Raw genomic sequence first — 18,213 nt, 5'->3', positions numbered from 1 at the left:
CTATATATTTATTATTATATACATCTTGCATATTCATATATCTTGCAAACTCATATCCACTGTTGATACTGTTAATACTGTTCATACTGTATATATCTTAGCACATTCATATTACCCTTACAGCTTATTCTATTTATATATTATACATATGCACATTACATTGCACTGCACTTTTACTGCTTCTTTTGCACTTCTGGTTAGATGCTAAACTGCATTTCGTTGTCTTAGTACTTGTACTCTGTGCAATGACAATAAAGTTGAATCTAATCTAATCTAAAGTACTGTTAAAGAGTGATAAACGTTGTTTTACAAAACACGACGCTCACAGTATAATCATACCGGTGTCAGTATGTTATCTTGAAATTATTTTTAAAAAAAACAAGCTTTCTGTCCATAGTTGTGTTCTATTTGGATAGGAACTATATGTCTGTCACCTGATTGGACACAGAAGTATAACTTTCCCTTTACTCAAGCCAGAATTTTTAAGGTTCTTGGTCTTACCAGGCTCAGGTTCTCACACCATGTCAAGTCATGCAGTACTGTCAACATGTTCATCTACCTGGGCGATGAAGACCTTGATGTTATAGATGACATTCAATTAGTAGCAGGGGAAACCAGGTCAGATCCCCCTGTGAAGACACCAGCTGCCTGTCTCACACACACACACACACACACACACAACACTCAAATCCAACACTACACTGTGAACGGGTTATATTTGTACTGCTTGACTACCCTACTGTAGGTAGGCCTAGAGGTGAAAACTTTAATAAAGCTATTAAAGCGTTCATGTCGGGAGGGTCCTTGAGGGGGTTCCAGGGGGTTTCCAGCAACACCAGGAATAGTTCAATTTCACTATAATTTAATTCACTAGCAATTATCCCAATTAGAGAATGTATAAGAATAACTATTCTAATCCTAGGTTCCACTTTCATCGCTATTATCTCCCAGTGTACAGTGTACGGACAGTTCTAGTTCAATGCTGAATCAACAATTTAAATGCTTTTTCCTAAATCTGATCAAATGGGACTTTGTGGTCTATTGGGGGTCTGTCACATGAAAATGTTTGAGAGCTGCTGGTCTAGTGGTCCAGGACTTAAAGTACAAACGGCTGAATTAAAGAATTCACATAATTTCTAGGACAGTTCCTGAACTGTCCTAGAAATGAACATGAACAGCTCTCTCTCCCAAAGGCAGAAACCAGAGAACTAACTTGAGGCCATCATTCACATGTATGAAGTTGAGTATGAAGGTGCTCCATCCATAATGAATTAATATTTTGTACAATTTTGTTTGAATTTTATACCTAAATGATCTTTAGTTGTGTTACTATCTTTGAATACTTCCTGAACTCTGACGTGTTGGTCATGTGTAAGAATAATTATGCCATGTCTCATATTTGTGAACCTAACAGAATGCTAAATCAGACCAGTGTGTGACTTTCTGGAGGGTATTAAACGCCCCAGACAACGACACACAAAAACTGAGATTTCCTGTTCTACAAAGAAGCCCTGGAACGCAGCCAGCCCTTTGATTGGCCAGCGCTCTTTGCGCTTAGAACGCGATTGGTTGATGGGACCGCTGCCTGTGGGAACGTGGCGACGCCACAGCCAGGCACGTAAAGACACCGCTTTCACTACTGTCAGCTGCGTCCAGCCAGACAAAGCTGAACAGTGTAGACCAGAAGTACGGCGATTCTGCCTTCAAGATAAAAGCACAAAATGTTGCGTTTAGGGGGGAAATAATTAAGTATCGGGGTGTGCAGAACATTTTAGTAAAGACATAAACTTGATTTTCATATACTGCGGATTACTCCCTAAATATAGTCTTTATCCTCACTTCGCATTACTCAAAACATTGCAAAAATGTTCGTCAGTACGGGTTTAATTTTGAAGGTTGTGACCGGAAGCTGTATTGTTGTATTCTGGTTGCCTTGACTGGTTTCAGTCCCAGTGACTGATAGTACAGATCGATAATTGTTTTGAAATTCAAAGCATGCACAGATTAAGTAATAGTTTATGACAACTCCTCCGTGCCTCTCCGGTAGTGTAGTCATTCACACTCCGCTGTCATTTGAGTCTGACCGACCCCACGTCTGCTGCTAGCTGAGTTTAGCTTGCTATCCTCGCCAGGTAAGACAAGCTGCCTGCTAGCTGATGTAGTTATCCTTTAGCCCCGATAAGAATGAACAGAACGTCACGCGGAACTCCACTCAAAAATATAGCAATTTAATGTGGCCTTGCTTATCGGCAAACGCACATACTAGTTACAACACGATGTAATACATTTTAAGATTTGATAGGAGCCAGTCTTCAATTCGGCATATGCCAATTATACTAAGCAGCACTTATTTGAATAAAATGTAAACTTTTAGAAATGGCTCACTTGTTATTCCGACCTAAATACACTGTGTTGGGTGGTAGCAAGCAGAGTGAACTAGTTGGGGGAAAAAATAGTTTTCCTTGAAACGAAATGCTGCTTGGTGAATCACTTGTATGCCGTTTTTACCAGAAGTTCGTAACGATTCATAAAACATCTCAATTTATGTCATATCAGGTAGGCAGGTTCGCCCACAAGCAAAGCGACATTACACTACCAGATGTTTGAACGTAGTTTCGCGTGAGGGGGCTAGCTGTCCCTCAAACAGCCGATTTAACAGGTGTTCGCAGACCTGAGATGGACTCGTTTGCTTGTACTTTGCAGGTCGGCAAAGTAGAAGCACATAGTTTGCTTCTGCTTTGATGACTTGTGTATATACCATATGGGTTATATTGCCTGGCTTTGCCTTCGAGGACGAAAGCCAGGCTGAACTATCGCATTGGGTAAATGAATGGAGGCGCTCAGGTGTTGAGTCAGACTTGGCACGCGCCTCATTGTGACACCTGTCTGAGTGTCTGTGGCAATGCAGGCCAAGGCTATGTGGCTGTGTAGTTAGCTGTAACTTGGTTTGAAGGGGGAACTGGTGGATAGTCGGCCCGTGTAACGCATAGCAGTTCACTATTCAAAATATAAAATGTAGTGTCATAATTAATCTATTTATGTTTGTTTACTTACGTATTTATTTATTTTAAGAAAAAAATATATATTGGTCTCCAACAGTGTAATGCTGCGTAGGTTTAGGCATGTGGAGTGAGATGGTTGGGATTAGGGTAACAATATCAGGGCAGGTCACAGAATCTGATGGGTCACCAAATTCGGTGTAACACCCGTCATATCGGAAGAAGTGGAAGAACGGGATGACGTCGCGACAACTTGTGTCAACCATAAACGATCAACAGCAGACATTGCTCGCTTTTCACAAACATGATTGATTGTATCGGCGTGAATATAACTGATAGGCTAATTGGAAAATGATCACAAGGCGATGGGTCGCGCTGACCAATAAGAAGCCAGAAGTCCAGCAATCACTTTGGTCATGTCACTCATTGCGTGGATGCTGAAATGAAAAATACCTCACTATAGTTCCACAAACCAGTATTTAAATTGTATTTTATTCAAACGAGAAAACAAAAATAAGAAAAAAAAAATCGATCAAAAACACAAATTCAGCAAATAATTTTAGAATATTGTACAAAATTTTCAATTTTTCTATTTTGTGATTTTTAATTAAATATACTTAATAGCATTGCACAGACCAGGGTTGAACTGTCCTTCCCTTCTGCCACCCACCACCACCACTCCTCCTCCTCCTCCCTCTCTCTCTCTCTCTCTCTCTCTCTCTCTCTCTCTCTCTCTCTCTCTCATGTGTGTTGGGGGGGGGGGGGGGCAGGCAGAGGAGCAAGCCTGTTTTTAGCATCTCCAAGTTTTCACAGAGAGAAACAAGCTTCCCTCAGGGTCAGATAAAGACTTGAGGATGAGTCGACTTTCTTCTGACCTCTCTTCCTCCGGCCGTTTTTTGTTTTGTTTTTTTTCTCTCCCAATTTTTGATTACCGCACAGTTTTGCTGCAAATTCCCCAGGTGCAAATAAATAAAATCAATCATAATAATTAAATAAAGTACCCAGCTTCATCGTCTTTCACCAGACCTTGTCAAGTTGCCAACCGTCTTGATAGGCCACACCGGACCGCCAGTAGGTTAGGTGAGGATATTACAACATACAACATATGATGTGGAGTGTTCGGCTGCTTGAGCCCTTGTCTGGCCCAAATACTTGATTTCCTAATGGCATATTGCCAAGTCTGTTTCCACACTGGTTTTCATCTGTTGAAATTCTTGCTTTTTTTTTTTTTCAAAAGTCAGAATGCTTTGTTTGACAGTAAAACTCCAGCATTAGTCTTAGTTGTCTGATGTTGTTGTTGGTTATTAATTTTTTGTTGACAGAACCCACAGCATAGTGAGCGACCCCAACATATATGAGCACATCTAACTTTTTATATATGGTTCATACATAGCCTACAAGTGATGACCTACCAACTAGTGACTACCACAGTAATTGATATTGATATGATAGGGTTCAACCAGTATCAGTTTCTAAAGGCCAATACTGATACTGAAGCTGCCGATGGATATTTTTGATAAATTTCATGCCAAAAAATGTCCCCAAAAATCTAAGTATTCAGTGTTTTCCCCAAATTGTATTCTTGCCAGGGTGGAAAAACCTCAAAAAGTAGTTAGACCATGGGACACTAAAACTCTGATCAAAATCAAATCGATCAAATCTGATCAAAATGTCACATTAGAATCAATTCAGGTTAAGGTCTTCCCATAGACAACCAGTGTATTACTGGCTAATCCTGCAATAAATGTGTAATCAATCAAATCATGTAATGCATCATCTCCATCAGATCAGAGGTAGACGACACTGACTGGACCGTATTCGAGTTTTAATAAAAAAATATTGTCAGTATTGGCCCTATACATCGGTCTATCTTGGAGATTTCTAAACCTGGAGATTTCCCAAATTCAAATTCTCAACATTCCCGCCGTGGCCCTGATGTAACATTCCATTAATTTTCCATGACTTTCCATAACTAAGTCAGAGTGCCTCCATGACCTAAAACTGTTCTTCCCTCCTATATATAAATGAAATATAATGGCGGAAAATCAAATCAAATCACCAATAATACTACTAACTTAACAGCTAATGCTACTGTGAACATACACTTAGCAAAGGCCTGCGATGCTAATGTTACATCCTCAGCAAAGGATTAAGCCAACTTACAATGAAGTCTAACAAACCAAATGCAAAACCTAAATCAAACAATGTAATGTTGTAAAATGCCATGATTCCCTTTTCCCATTTCAAGCTTCCACAAGCAATTTGAATTGTAGAGAAATGTGAAATGGAAAAGTTCAATCTTCCAATACAACTGCAGTGAAAACTAGCATCAGCTGGTCTATAAAGGTTACTACCACAGGCATTTCAGACATGGCAGTTCAACAAGGACCTAATGAAAATCCTACAGGCTCTTAGACAACGTTAACACTGCAGTTGAAAGTGTCTCAATTTTGATTTTTTTTTCCATCCTATGTGACGCGGATGTAATGTTTTCTGTTCAGTGTGAACAGAAAAAAAAAACATGTATTTATTATGTTCACATTCATACATGTCTGACCCATGGCCATGTGACTGCAGTCTGAACTGTCAGATTAGCATTCATGTGGTTTCTGTTTTTTCTTGTGGGTCATTTCAGGATGGAGGTCCGTTCAAACTGATATCAGATATGGATTACTTTCAAAAATGAATGCAAACAATCACAGAAAAATTTGGATCTGGAACTGAGCACTAAATCTTGCAGTGTGAACGCAGCAGGCCTGTTTTTACTGTTGGCTGTCGAAGCACCTGCTCTCAGCTCTTAACCCTGTAATACTCTATCTCTGTCTTGTTAGGTTATCAATATGGCCTCATGGATTATTCAGATGACTGTGGTGGTGCTATCTGTCTTCATCCACAGCAGCCAGGGGAAAAGGGACACGATGGTGTACTGCTCTGGTAAGTCAGTAGAGGCTCTGAACTGCCTCAAGCTGTAAGTGAATATACAAGAGAATAACAGGGGCATTCAGGTCATTCAGAATAGTCACAAATTTGCAGTAATGAATATGTGAATATGACTCTTATTTTGAAATCGGATCGCGTGCTAACGAATGAACAACTAAAGCTGGTCTTGGTGCCGCTAGTGAGGTTGACCTGTGTTTTCCAGCATGCAGGGCTATTGTGGACGAACTGAACTACTCAATCAGTCAGGTGGACCCAAAGAAAACCATCAACATCGGCAGCTTCAGACTCAACCCTGATGGAACCATCAAAGACAAAAAGGTACAGTACGTTACAGTATATGTAAAGATGCACTCTCCTTACCACTGAAATGCCTAGAAGAACTCCCAGTAAGATTTAAAGCCTCTTCACCACCTCCACCCCCACAACACATTAAGAACAAGACATTTAGTTTACTGACATTACAACCTTACAGGGTTTCTGGTAATGAAGTCCTCAAATACAGTTACCTCTCGCTGCCATTTGTGGCCACCAATGTGCGAAATTGCCTTGTGCAACTTTAATATCGTTAGAATAAAACTTGCCACAAGGTGGAGAGCTTCTGTATGTTAGTTTGCCTATAAAGAGCAATGTTTTGGGGGACATTGTTTATAGACTTCCATTCGTTTTGGATGCTCTTTCACTTTCATTCACATAGGGCTGGGCAATATATCGATATCGTGATATGAGACTAGATATCGTCTTAGATTTTGGATATTGTAATATGGTGATATGGCATAAGTGTCTTTTCCTGGTTTTAAAGGCTGCATTACAGTAAAGTGATGTCATTTTCTGAACTTACCAGACTGTTCTAGCTGTTCTATTATTTGCCTTTACCCACTTAGTCATCATATCCACATTACTGATGATTATTTATCAAAAATCTCATTGTGTAAATATTTTGTGAAAGCACCAATAGTCATCCCTACAATATTGTCGCAATATCGATATCAAGGTATTTGGTCAAAAATATTGTGATATTTGATTTTGTCCATATCGCCCAGCCCTACATTCACATATATCTGTGGCAGTTACCTCTACTTTTCACTAGATCTCTGTAGCATTTAGCATATGTCAGGTCACTGTTTTTGGCTAGGGTTAGAGTTAGGGTTGATGGCTATCGTGCCTGTCATAGGGTTAGGGTTAGTTGTACTATTAGTTGTAATAACTGTGTCAGAATGGGGGGAAGAAAGAAATTTCAGTGACTACTAGCTTTTAATAGTAGCCTTAGCTAAACAGGAAACTCAAAACATGCGGCTTTTCCAATTTAAAATGTTACTTTTTAGTACAAAAAAGAGAGCAAGTGATACATTTTGCATGACATTCAAGACATGCATTATTGGATGACTTCCTCAGTGAACTATAAATAGTACTCTAATATACATATCAGTCTAGTTTGCTGCACTACTTACATTTACACTTGCTTTTCAAACATAGAAAAGTGGAGCAGAGCTGACAATGACATCCGTAAGAGTAGTGTAAGTTCAATATGAAAATAGATCTGAATGAAGCCTGCTTCCTGGTTACCTCTCCCTTTGTTTGTGCGGTTGCTTACTTCTATCTTTCTTCACTTCTTTCTTTCTGAAAGGAATTAGTCACTTTGGACACTAGCGCCATCTAGCTGCCTGGGATGACACTGTCTGTGTCCTCTATGATATGGTACTTTGCTTGTGTGTGTGTGTTGTGTATGCGTGTCTGTTTCCTGTGCCTGTCAACCACAGTATCTTTACATCAGTTCAGCCATCTGTCCACCTTGATTTTTGCCTCATTATCATAGACTGTAAATGCTGTTTCAGAGCTCTTTCCGCCCCACCAAGAAGTACTTCCGGGGAAAATAAGAGATACACAGCAGGTGTAATGAGGAAAATCACCCTTTGGAAGTATTAATACATTTGTTTTGGCGAGTAAACAAAATAAATTCAGTTTAGTAACATAAAAGTCATGGGGACTACGTCATTATAACCAAAACCAAACTACATTTCTTGTCACCAAGACCAAACTACCTTATAATCAAACTACATTTCAGAATATTATAGACTCCAGACCCATTTAAGACTGCATTATGGCTATTGCTGCTACATTTAGGTAACACTTCAGAGTTCAAATTGTAACTCATGTAACAAAGACAAAGACAAAGAGACAAAGAGCTGATTCCTAAGGCGGACCAGGAAACTCAAGACAGCCCCCTAAGAATTTACACTCCTGGAAAACCTACACTATAAATAAATGTAACTTTTTCTCAACAGTGCATCTGATGATAATTTGGTCAGTAGTAAAAGTAGCACTTCCCAGAGTTTCCTTCTTAACCAAGCTTGAATGTAGTATTCCCATAGTTTAAATCTTCATACGTGCACTTATGATTTGGGCTTGCCACAGCCATATTCAAAGCAAAACACCACCTCAAAAACCGGACTGAACTGAATTCACATAGACGGTGTAATCGATGACGTCAGCGAATCATTGCAGCCCCGTTCTCCTCAGGAACAGATTGATCCCCGGTATTGCTATGCCTGTTTCTGTGCGATGCTTGTGCGCCTATGGATCCAGGTTATTGTTGCTGGTCTAATGAGGTCACATCCCAGTAGGGCCCTGGACATCCTCTACTACCCAGGGACCAGGCTATCATGAGGTGTCCAGCTCCAGTATTGATTTCCTAGGCTTAATCCCTGTTTAGGCTGTCATTGATAGCTCAAAACAGATTGGTATCTGCTAGCAAGAAAATGGTGAGATTCCCGACCAGCCATCATCTCCTGGTCGTCTTTATTTACGCCTTTATCAATTCAAAATAAGTTCATTAGTTTGATCAAACTGTTTTGCAACCTGCCCATAAAAGTTATAGTGGGTTAGTGTCAAAAATATCCTTTTTTTTTGTCAATCATTAGGCCGTACTCACTGTGATCCATTCTAACTCTATTGGGCTGATCAACCTGACAAACTCAAAGCTGAACTTTTGGAGGTCATTGACCATCAACAGCCAATCAGATTTCTGTACCTTCCTCTTTTATTTCTACCGACGTGTCGACAACTGGAAGACGACACAGTGACAACATTGGCCTCTATTGCTGGTGCTAATAGTTAGGTCTTGTGTACTATTTTTGGTGAGGGAAATAATTTAGCCTAATTTACTAGGTAATTGCCATAGCCTATCGAATTCGGATAACAATACAATGTGTAAACTAACATCAATTTGCATAACTATACATATGAGAATGTATAGTTAATTATATTTTCCTTGGGATGTCATCCTAATCAAAACTTTGTTGCTGCATGAGACCAAAATCAGGAACTCCAGCACCGCCCATAATGTACAGGGTTCCTACGCAGGTCTGGAAAGTCTGGAAAAGTATTAAAAATGAATTTGATCATTTCCAGGTCTTGAATAGTTTGGGAATTTGAAAAAAATGTCTGGAAAATGTTGCAGTTCAGGGCCGATACACACATAATTCTAGCTTTTATGTTGTTGTAGAGCCACTTTGAGTCCACAGTTTGTGTTGATGTGCAGAATAATGTTCAGATAGAGGGACGCTCTTATTACCCAGCCGCTGTCAGCATGCATTATATCAAATACATCAAAATCAAATCCAGTCAAGAACATAGGGTCTGGGGTAAAATATGGAATTTTAAAGTGGAAAGCGTGTAGGAACCCTGCCAATCATCTCACATATTGTGATATTTGTCTCTGTGAAGAACAATCTTCATCTATACAGTGATATGACCTAGTTAGCAGGGACAAGATGTCTATCTGCGTAAATCATATTGACCACCAGACAAAAATCTTCAAAACAAATCAAGGTCTGGAAAAAGTATGGAATTTTTTTTAATTGAAAACGTGTAGGAAACCCTGAATGTAGCAAAAGTGGTCAACCCATCCACTACATGGACAGCTTCTCTAATGAAAGGGTACGCAATTTTGTCTTCTTGTAAGTTCTACCATCAGCAAAATAAGTACAATCTCATGTTTTCCCTCAGTTTGAATCAAACTCAGTCACGGATGGGCAATATTGGCAATATCAGAGGGGTAATGGGGGATTGGAAAATGGGACAGAAGAGATGCAGATGTTTTAACCGGGGGACAGAATGGCCCAGCTCCACTCCTTGAAGAGGCCGCATTTGTATCATCCGGCTACAACAAAGGCAAGTGTCCTTCACGTCGCTATTAACGCTCCTATCCGTGTCATATTCCTCGCTTCTCATTAGGCAGTTGTCTAAAGGTGGATTAATTTAGATATGAATGCTAATTACTCTTCTTCTGCCCCCCTGTGGGTCCTGCTTAGATCCCATTTAGTTTGCCCCCAAGCTGTGTGTGCGTCTTTCCAAAGCCAGAGCAGCGGGGTTTGCGGTAAACTGATGTTGGAAGAGGTTATGCTAACTCTTGCTTGCCGTAATCACATTATGTAATTATAGCATATTAAATAATGAAGTGGTAAGTGTTTTGAAATTGCAAGGCATTAAAGGAAAAATCCACCCGAAAACAGCTATTGTCAATAGACCCTGCATTTCTGGGTCTATTTTGTTGTTTGGTGTATTTTTCTAATTCCCATGGCCAAATCTAGACAAAGTGACATCACATTGAGATATTCCAGTGCAGCTACAATGGAGTTTGATCTAAAACTTCACGAGTAAACGTCCGGTTCCGGTGTCAGTCCCTCAGAATCAAAGAGCGAGGGGGGGGGCTTCTTCGGACGAGTTTTTCCTCGGCGAAAACGCCCCGGCTGGGGTTTTTTTTTCTCGGACCCGGGACAGTCCCGCTTCACACCCCGGAGAGATCCCCCCGCTCCTCGACCGAAAAACGAACCTCCACCTGTTGCATTGTCCGGTCAATCAAACGTTACTGAGCCAAAAACCCAAGGAAGAAGCCCCCCCCCCCCCCCCCCCAAAAAAAAAAAAAAAACCTTGATCCCCGTTGCCCTCCCGGCTCCCTCCTTTTCAGCGGCTTTTGACCCGGCGTGAATCGGAGAGAGAGAGAGAGAGAGAGAGAGGGTGGGGATGTCACAGCTTAGATGCCATCACCAGGGAGGATTTGCAGGTTTTAAGTCTCTGCTCTTTGCACCCCCCCCCCCACCCCACCCCTCCTCACAGTAGGACTTCCTGGGGGTACGGGGGTGCCACGAAAGTGAAAACCTGCCTGCCTGCGAACAATGAAACGTTTTAAGGCCTCCTAAAGACATTGAACTTAGTTGGAGGAGCGCGCTGATCTCATTGGCGACCGGTGGGAAGTCATGCATTGAGAATGAGACCTACGCACAATGGCAAACGGCTGACATGGTGACACGGAATATCACCCCCCCCCCCCCCCCCCCCCCCCCGGACCGGGGCGACGTCCGTTCTCCTGATCTTATTTTCTTTATTCTCCTGATCTTTTTCTATCCCCGGGTTTCTTTGGACTGACAGCCAGCCCCAGTAAGCAAAGCGACCGGGCTCACCTGTTCTCCATCCTCAAAATATTACCCAGCTCTAGGCTATGATATATATAACGGCATTCCCGAGGATGAGTGTCATCGAGAGTTGCGCCCTCGACCAGCTAATTAACGATGAAATTGTCAGCGAGCCTCGGAACTACTTCTTCGGCGTCCTAATGGAGCGATATTGTGTCATCAAACCTATTCGCACGCACGTTCTCATTCCCTAATCCACGGGGTTAAATGGCATAATAAAACACGGGGCAAAATGACATCTCGGGCTTTGCCTCTTTGATGACAATATTATTATTATTAATTTATGGGTCTTCATTGGCCCATATCGCCTCGGACAATGAAACTGAAAGGCCCCCGTCCGCGGCGGCGCAATAATGGCTCTCTGTCCAATGGGAATTGAATGGGAGGATAGCATCCCTGAGAAGCCTATTCTCTGGCCCGGGCCCGGTCGCACCCCCCCCGCCCCCCGCACCACCCCCCCCCCTCCTCCCCCATTCTTCAAACAACGCCGTGAGTGACAGCTCCCTTTCAGAAGCCTCCCGACTGGCAAGGAAGGAGTTTAATTCCAAACCATTTTGCAGCATGGCATGATAATGACTCAAGACCCAAGCCCACGGGCTGGGGATGGACCGACGTGTTTTTGTTGTGTGGCGGGGTTTTTTGTTTTTTTTTTGGGGGGGGGGTGGAGGATTTAGTTTTGATTTAAACACAATTTCATCAAATTCTTATCTGATAGCGTGTATCGGCGGAGAAAAGAGGCTTCAAAATAATTATGGATGTCCTACAGTGTTTTTTTTTCCTAGGATTTCAAGTTTATTAAGGTTTCCAATCACACAATGTTGATTTCAATTTCTGACCGAATTTCATCACATTCTTACCTAGTTGCACATACTGGGTGAGAAAGCCTGGGCTCAAAACCAATAATGGGATCTCCAATTTTTTTTATGATTTAAACTTTATGTAGGTTTCCACTTTCATAAGATAATCCAGGATTCGATACCTTAAGCCAGCAAAAAGAAGTGAAACAAAATAGGAAATAAAATGAATATCAAACAAAATAAAATGACGGAACATAAGGACCTATACAAGTGAGATAACGCAATGCTACGCACTTTTTCCAGGTACAATATTATCGTGATGATCACCAATTTCCACATTGTCGTGTTTCTTCACATATGGCGCACACTTGGCATATAACAATCCAATTTCAGCTACTCCGCGGATTACGTGTCAAAGTTGTCACAAACCGATTTTGATTGATAGGTGAACCTCATCGTCTTTGGCCAACGTGACCTACATCCCTCCATGCTCGCCCCCCCTCAACCTTTGGCCCCGTGCTGTAACGCATTCTATTGCCGACTTCCTTCCTTCCTTCCTTCCTCCTCCGCACAACAATGTTGTCAAGCTCAAGGGATCTTTTTCCTGAATGAATAAAAAAAGTTAGCGAGAGGTGGGGTTGGTTTTAACGAGAGAGAAAGAGAGAGAGAGAGAGGGGGAATAGCAGGGAAAAAAAAAGAGTAGCCAGCGTAAGGTCGAGAGAGGGAGACGTGATTTGTTGAAAAGGGGGAGGAAAAAAAAAACTGGAGAGAGCGAAGGAAGGTTGAGCTCGTCCGCCGGAAAACAGATGGCAGAGAGACCCTTTGTCACTTAGTCACATCTGAAAGTGTGTGTGTGTGTGTGTGTGTGTGTGTGTGTGTGTGTGTATAATGTAATCAGTAGGCTTGGCCGGAAGAAGGGTCCACATAGCCAATTCTGAAAGGAGACAAAAGGGTCAGGGGATGTATCTACATTGCAACAAAATCCAGTTCATCTGCAAGATGCCCTCTATCCCTCCCTCCTTCCTCTCTCTCCGCTGCCCCCCCCCCCCCCCTTACCCCACCCCGGCACCTTTTGACCAAAGAAGACAAGGAAGACTTCCTCCTTTGATCATTGGAGGATGGAAGGGGGTGGGGGGGGGGGGGGGATGAATGGGCTAAAAAGAAGCACAGGAGGAAGGGAAGGGGAGAGGGGTGAAAGGATGAGACTGAGCTGTTTACCCTGCACTTGGCTTCTGTTGAGGCCTCCCGGTTCTCCTATCTCCTCCTTAAACCACCCCTTTGCACTGTCAGGAAATCAACCCCCCCCACCCCTCCCCTCCCTCGGCCTTCCCCCTAGGCCCGGTCGGAGGTGTAAAAGAGAGAACCCCCTTTCGCCCCCTTTCACGGCTCCTCGGGGCCCTCCGTCCTCGCCCCCTTCAACCCCTTGGGCGTCACCCCTGTCACCCCTATCTCCTTCCGGGGAGGAGGGCGGGAGAGCCGGGAAGGGGGGGGGGGGGGGGGCTGCACCTGTCTTGACCCGTCTAGACACTTGCCGCCTCGCTGTTTTTTGTCCTCGATCCAAAAAAAAAAAAAGTGGGGGGAGAGAGAGAGAGAGAGAGAGGAAGAAGACCTGGGAGTTTGGATGGAGAGCTGGGGAGGATATTCTTCCCCACAGGTTAAAAGTCAGAGGGACAGGGTGAAGGTTTAGTTAGCGCGGATGGAGGAGACGCAACGGAAGCAAGGGGTCACCCCCGCTGACCCGGAGGGCGTCCCGCGGTGTAACGGAGCGGGGGGCTTTGACTGGAACTGGGGGGCAACTTGGACACTGAGGAGGATTCTCAAAAATACATAATCTACTTAAGTCAATTTTCTTTTTCCCCGCCGTAGGCTAGCCTTTTTTTGGTTGTTTGGTTGCCAGGGTATGAGGATCGCCCAGGAGTTGGCCCAGGTAACATCTCTGACTTTTTTTTTTTTTTTTTTTTTTTTTAATATTCTTCTGCCGTTTTGTTTCGGTCCCCAAGTCCACCTGAGTTTGCCCCAGCTTCTTGGCCACCTCAGATTCAGAGGGGCATTTTTTGAGATTTCTGTGGTTCTGTTTTTTTAGGTTTGGAGGGTAGCTTTTTTTTTTTTTTGATTGGGAGAGAGACGAGGTTGACCTACAACAAAGGTCCCAGGCCGGATTCGAACCAAGGACGTTGTAGGTAGATAGTAGATTTTATTGGATATGTTCCCTCCTGATTGGTCCTAGGTTCGTCTGAGTTTACCCAGCTGCTCAGCCACGTCAGATTCAGAGGGTATTTTTTTTGTCTGGTTCATGTTTTTTGTGTTTTTTTTTGGGGGGGGGGGGCATTTTTGCTTTATTTTCTAGTTCACTGTAGAGAGAGACAGGGAAGTTATGGAGAGAGAGAGAGAGAGGGGGATGACACACAAATGGTCCCAGGCTGAATTGGAACCCAAGACCTTGTGTTCCCTCTTCGGTCTGAGGCTCACCTGAGTTTACCCAGCTGCTTGGCCACTTCTGAGGAGTATTTTTGAAATTTCCTGGGGGTTTTTTGGTTTTTTTTTGAAGATTTCTTTTCATAGTGTTGCTTTATTTGATAGTTGAGACAGGAAAGATTGGAATGACATGCAACAAATGTCCCAGGCCGGATTGGAACCCACAACATCGTGGGTACATGGTACATGCCTTAACCACGACACCCCAAGGTTTCTTTTTCATATATATATCTATATTTTTTTTTTTATTCTTTCGGTTACCCGGCCAGGTCCCTTTCGCTCGGTCCGAGACTCACCTCAGCGAGCTGCTGGACGGAGTGTGCGGCAGCATGAGCGACTACGCCCTCCACGTTGACCCCGACACCCAGCAGAAAGGGTACCGGAGGTTCGCTCCCAGGGGCACCGGGGACACCGGAGACTTCCCCGACTTTAAAAACTTCCAATTCGACGGGCCAGAGGCGTCCAGCGTCTTGAAATTTGCGGTGAGCATGTGCAAGTGAATCACACAGTTTCGCTTTGGATTTTTTTCCCCAATATAAATATACATTATCTCATTTTCAGACTTGCATGATTCAAAAGTTAAGAGGTGTTTGTTCTACATTTAGCCATTTTTTGTATTACTTAATAACATCTTAAATGAGAATAACTCTATTTAACTGCATTTGTAATTAAATTTTGGGGACATTTTTAGGTCGGATGCAGCTGCAATGCTTACATTTGCCCTGGTAGCTTTTGCCAAATTATGCCATGTTGTGTCATGTGACTAAAGCAGGAGCAGTGTTTTCCTGAATGGGACTGAAATCTGGGTTCTGTTTTTAGTTGGGATATAACATGCAAATGGCCCTGGATCATGTTATTATTTTTTTTTTTAAATCGTCAAAATTTTCAATTTCACAATCAGAATTGTACATTATCATATCTTCATGCAAGTTAGTGCAATTTCGCACTAACATTACAGATCATATCATATGAATTAGCATCCGAGTGCAGTGTTCATTTATATGTCTAAACTCTACGTAATGAAAGTGCTACTGTCATTTTATTCATACTGTAGTCACCATAACCTGTATAACATCCATAATATGTCATTTACTCCTCCTGTAACTTATTGCTAATAATGTCTGGATTCATACAGTGTTGTGATCAGCTCTTTAGGTGGGTTACTTACTAAAATATCAAACCAAGGAAAGGACAAATAACTCCTTCTTTTCTCATTTTATTTGGGTTTGTTGGGACACATAAGGTTCATAGTCACTTTATCTGTCCCTTGCTAAATGTCCTGAAGGTCCAGCCATTGCAAAATTACTTAAAAGCAACAATAAAGCTGTTAGTGAGTGTAAAATGATTATGAATGGTCTTAAGACAGACTGAAAAGTGAGTTTTCTATGCTTTGTTTATCGATCTATAAAGGCTGCTGCTGCTCTGCTACTGTTCATATAGTGAATTCTGGCTTCGCGTTTACAATCAGCCGTGATAATTTTAGCCTCTATACATTATTTTATATATTTACGTTTGCCAGGATGCAGCGTTCTTGGCCACGTCTCTCGAAAAATGAGATTTTTTTTTTTTGAATTCTCAACGAGACCGCGAGGAGAAATAAAGATGAAAATAAAATACGCAAAATCTGTGCTACTGTCAGGGATTTTAAGGTAAGGCTTCCAGCTGATCCGCTGGGCGAAAGTAGCGACGAGCAGTGTGGGCCGCCGAGTGACAAGATGGCTGCACGGTTTGGCAAACAAGAAGGGGGAGGGGGGGGGGGAGAAAAAAAATGGCCACCGCCCTGGAAGCGCCGTGCCCACCATTGTGTGAAAAACACATGACGAACATATATCTGTTCTGTATGCATGGCTGACCCTTCTGTCCTCTTTTTTTTCCCCCCTCACCCACCCCTGGCCAAGTCTCTTTTTTTTTTTTTTTTTTTTTTTTTTTTATATATATTCATTTGTGTTTTTCTACCAGTGTGAAACCATAGTGGAGGGAGGAGCTGGAGGATGATATCATCTCTCTCTTCAGCCAGAATGCAGAACATGTGGTGGAGGAGTTATGCAACCGAGTCTCAGGTAGTCCGGCTTTGGCTTTTTTTTTTTTTTTTTTTCTTTTTTTTTTTGTACTTATTTATATATTTTCTACCACAGACGTGATGCGGCAGTTTCTTCTGCTTTCTCTAGAACAGTGGTTCTCAACGTGCGGTCCGGGGACCACCAGGGGTCCTTGAGGGGGTTCCAGGGGGTCCGCAGCAAATTGATGAATTATTAAATTTAAGCATTATTTCATTTACAAGAAGTGAACACAATTAGGGAATGTAGAAGAATGACTGTTTTGATCATAGTTTCTCTGTTATCTCTCTACCTACAATACAGATGAGTTCTGGACAAAATCATATCTGACAATAAAAATAATCTCAGATTTGGGTCTGAGAGACAAAATCTCATCACACGGGGGTCCGTGGCTCTAATGTGGACTAAATTAGGGTCCTTGATATGAAAAAGGTTGAGAATCACTGCTCTATAACGCCCTTTTTATCCCCTCTCCTCCCCCCCCTTTCCCTACAAGATATCTATTACCACTCGCATCAATGCACAAATTTAAGTGGAATCAATTAGGGGAATTGCTTTACATTTAATAAAAAAAAAAAGTGACGCATTCATAGGCACTTAATCGAGTAACCGGCTAAATAAATGAATGAATGAATGAATGAAAACGGTTCTATGCCAACCATTGAGATATATTTATTACGTTGATATAATCCCTCAACATGTAACCGCATGCGCTCTATTGCAGAGGAGATTCATAAGCGATACCACTTTTAGGTTGGCATCATATTGGAGATTTGGGGTTTCTACACCTCGGCTTAAGGCATGCAAAGATGAGCTAAGCTGCGATAAACCCGCGCGTTCGCCTGCCAGCAGTTTTGGCTTCCACACCATTATGTAATAGCAGAAGTGGATGAAGGGCGCCATTTTGTCAGAATCACTGAACCAGCTGAAAGCCACTGGCTGTGCAGAAGTACGACACGCCGGTCTCGTTAGGCAGGTTTATTCCAAAGATCGAAATGGACTGAGATATTTATTATAACATACAAACTGCCTCAGGGTGAGCAAGTGGCTTTACAAATATTTAGTGTTCAGTTCCGCCACAATGTCACATTTTCTCAAATTAAAGCAACAAATACACAATTTGCAACTGAAATCCTCGTTTTTTTGCCGGCAAATCTTAAACGTCCTTAACATCACACGAGCTTAACGTTATTTCTTTTATCTATTTATTTGCTTATTTATTAACAGATAGTTCATTAACCTGGACAGAGTTAGTAGTAGACTTAGCTAATATTTCTTTCTCCCTGCTTTCAATTTCAGACTACTGTAAAGGCGCCACGAAGGAGGAGTTATAGTTGTAATAGTATTTTATATTTTCAGTAGAAGAAGATGGGACCAGCATTGTTACACACGTTTGAAAAAAAAAAGAGGCCTTAAACAAATGATATTTTGGAAATGAATAAATGAATTCTTTTTAAATAAACTGTCTTATCGA

The 18,213-nt window shown here is 42.1% G+C and overlaps 1 protein-coding gene across 1 annotated transcript; it reads left to right on the top strand.

Annotated features, from left to right (window-relative positions):
- Positions 1–1,937: 1,937 nt before the first annotated feature.
- Positions 1,938–18,213, top strand: cnpy1 (canopy FGF signaling regulator 1). The gene is made up of 6 exons (XM_071530862.1): positions 1,938–2,132; positions 5,831–5,933; positions 6,142–6,257; positions 14,952–15,164; positions 16,642–16,742; positions 18,039–18,213. The coding sequence occupies exons 2-5, from the start codon at positions 5,840–5,842 to the stop codon at positions 16,675–16,677; spliced, it is 459 nt and encodes a 152-aa protein (XP_071386963.1). The 5' UTR covers positions 1,938–2,132; positions 5,831–5,839; the 3' UTR covers positions 16,678–16,742; positions 18,039–18,213.

Source organism: Centroberyx affinis, unplaced genomic scaffold (genome assembly GCF_046629955.1).
Source record: "Centroberyx affinis isolate AG114_WGS23_722 - 3 ecotype Tasmania unplaced genomic scaffold, CSIRO-AGI_Caff_v1 ptg001989l_1, whole genome shotgun sequence".
Taxonomy (NCBI): Eukaryota; Metazoa; Chordata; class Actinopteri; order Beryciformes; family Berycidae; genus Centroberyx; species Centroberyx affinis.
Note: the sequence above shows the minus strand (reverse complement) of the source record. Positions and strands in the feature narration are given on the sequence as shown.

What these genes read in the sequence shown, in the direction of transcription:
- cnpy1 (XM_071530862.1), top strand. Translation starts at nt 5,840, where the DNA reads ATGGCCTCATGGATTATTCAGATGACTGTGGTGGTGCTATCTGTCTTC. An exon ending in GAACCATCAAAGACAAAAAG is followed by an intron (nt 6,258 to 14,951) that starts GTACAGTACGTT and finishes TTACCCGGCCAG; the next exon opens with GTCCCTTTCGCTCGGTCCGA. An exon ending in CCAGCGTCTTGAAATTTGCG is followed by an intron (nt 15,165 to 16,641) that starts GTGAGCATGTGC and finishes TTTTTCTACCAG; the next exon opens with TGTGAAACCATAGTGGAGGG.